At 40.5% G+C, this 2,084-nt stretch overlaps 1 protein-coding gene across 1 annotated transcript; it reads left to right on the top strand.

Moving 5' to 3' along the window:
* Positions 1-832: 832 nt before the first annotated feature.
* PCYB_092760 (circumsporozoite-protein related antigen) lies at positions 833-1,563 on the top strand (the record flags this gene model as incomplete). The annotated part of the gene is made up of 2 exons (XM_004222390.1): positions 833-950; positions 1,280-1,563. The coding sequence occupies 2 exons, from the start codon at positions 833-835 to the stop codon at positions 1,561-1,563; spliced, it is 402 nt and encodes a 133-aa protein (XP_004222438.1).
* Between the last annotated feature and the right edge of the window lie 521 nt (positions 1,564-2,084).

Below are 2,084 nucleotides of genomic sequence, written 5' to 3'. Positions count from 1 at the left end.
AAAAAAAAAATAAATTTTTTTTTTTTTTTATGCAATAACACAAACAATATTACATTGACATTACCATAAAATTATTAAACAATATAATGTTTAAAAGTTTTTTTTTTTTTTTCTATTCTTTTCACTTTAAAAAAGAAAAAACCAAAGTTATGTATACCTCATTATACAACGTACATCGCCATAACAGTTTAAAATATAATGTGATAGGAAAAACAATTCATCCTGTAAATATAATTTTTACTAGATTTATTTTTTATTAAAAAAATTTTTCTCCCAGTTTTAATGTTTTAACAGTACATTCAAGTAAGCGTATGTTCACGTGCACGCATGTATATACATATATGCTTCCTTTTTTTGAGCGCTTTTGATTAGGTGAACGTTCTTTGCTCACGCGTTTATATATATATATATGTTATGTATGTGCCTTGTCGTGCCGTAAAACACAACATATTCACGCTTAATTTAATCGCGCGAGGAGTTATCGCATATACTTACGCACGGCCATACATTGTGTTTACATTAATATGCATCCCGCAGGTGCACGCGTGTAAGGACTGATTTGTGCAGATACACCACACTCGCATAAGGCAGGAGAGCACTTGAGAATTTTAATTCGACTCAGTTACCTCTGTGTGAACACACCTTTAATGTTTAAACTTTAATTTCACGCCATAACATCGGTGAACAGTGAAGCAAACTCGACTCGCTTGACTTCGAAGCGCTGCCCGCAGATACACGTACACACATACGTATACATATTTATACACACGAACGTGCGTTCCCCCCATCGGCCCTTACGACCCTATTGTGACAACCTCCCGTTTGATTCAAAATGAAACTCTTAACAGCCGTTTTTCTTCTTTTTTGCGCCATCCTTTGTGACCCTGCGTTGGGAGATAATGTAAATGGGTTAGGTGGACCCCCCAGCAAGAAAAAAACCCCCAAGAGCAGTAAGTTTTCATATGACATAACTCCCCATTGTGCGTGCATGCCCGTGTGTGAAATTCCTGCTAAATGTGGATTGCGCGTTGGATCGCATGGAGGAGGCGTTCCGCGCAAGTGTATGTGTGTGTGTGCGGTTTCTTTTGTGGAAAAAGCTGGCAGTACCGTTCTGTGATCATTGTGCTTTTATTCCTTCGTGCGTGAATCTCTCGCCGTAAATCGTTGCAACGCCCCTGATCAACTTCCCTCACCAACTTCCCTCACCAACTTCCCTCACCAACTTCCCTCACCAACTTCCCTCATCTACACATTTGCCGCGCTCCCTCACCCCTTGCAGAATCCCCAGAACCTCTCATCGATGTGCACGAGTTGATAGGCGAAATGGTTAGAAAAGAAGAGGAACTCATAAACGCGAATAAGAAGAAATCCAAGTATAAACTGGCAACAACGATTCTTGCTTCAGCCCTAGGTGTTGTATCAGCAGTGCTCTTAGGAGGTGCCGGATTAGTCTTTTATAATGCCGGAAACGGAAGACACCCATTCTCCCTTGGAGGTGGAAAGGGCGGCGATGCTACTCCCTCTGAACCAGCCCCAGCTGCAGGGGAACCAGTAGGAAAATAAAACAGAAAGGAGTATAAGACAGGCAGGCTCGCACACACAAAGAAATGCCTTTATTTTATAACTCCGTTGAAGCCTCCTTCCTATTAGCGCTGTTATGTATTGTTCGTTATTGGCCCTGTCCGAACCCACTAAGACCCGTCCGAAAAATAATCTCCACATATATCTATTTCTCTATTTTTTGGCACGTCCGACTGCACGACGAAAATTTTTATTACCCCTGTTATGACTTACCTGATTATCCATTTTCGCCATTTTTACTTGCTTTAGTTTACAAACGGTGTGAATGATGATGGAAACAGCAGTGGCAACGAACCAACGGATTGAACATGAGTGGAAACAGCTTTGACCAATCGGCTTAACAACAGAGAGAGGACACATATCGTGAAGCTAATTTCTTTACTATTGTGATTGCAAGTGTGTGTTGTGTGTGTGTGTGTGCTTTTACTGTCACGTTAAGGTTACCACACATTATTACCCCTCCCGTCTTTATTATTATTTTTTTTTAACAAGAATAACGAGAT

This window comes from Plasmodium cynomolgi, chromosome 9 (genome assembly GCF_000321355.1).
Source record: "Plasmodium cynomolgi strain B DNA, chromosome 9, whole genome shotgun sequence".
Lineage (NCBI taxonomy): Eukaryota > Apicomplexa > Aconoidasida > Haemosporida > Plasmodiidae > Plasmodium > Plasmodium cynomolgi.
Note: the sequence above shows the minus strand (reverse complement) of the source record. Positions and strands in the feature narration are given on the sequence as shown.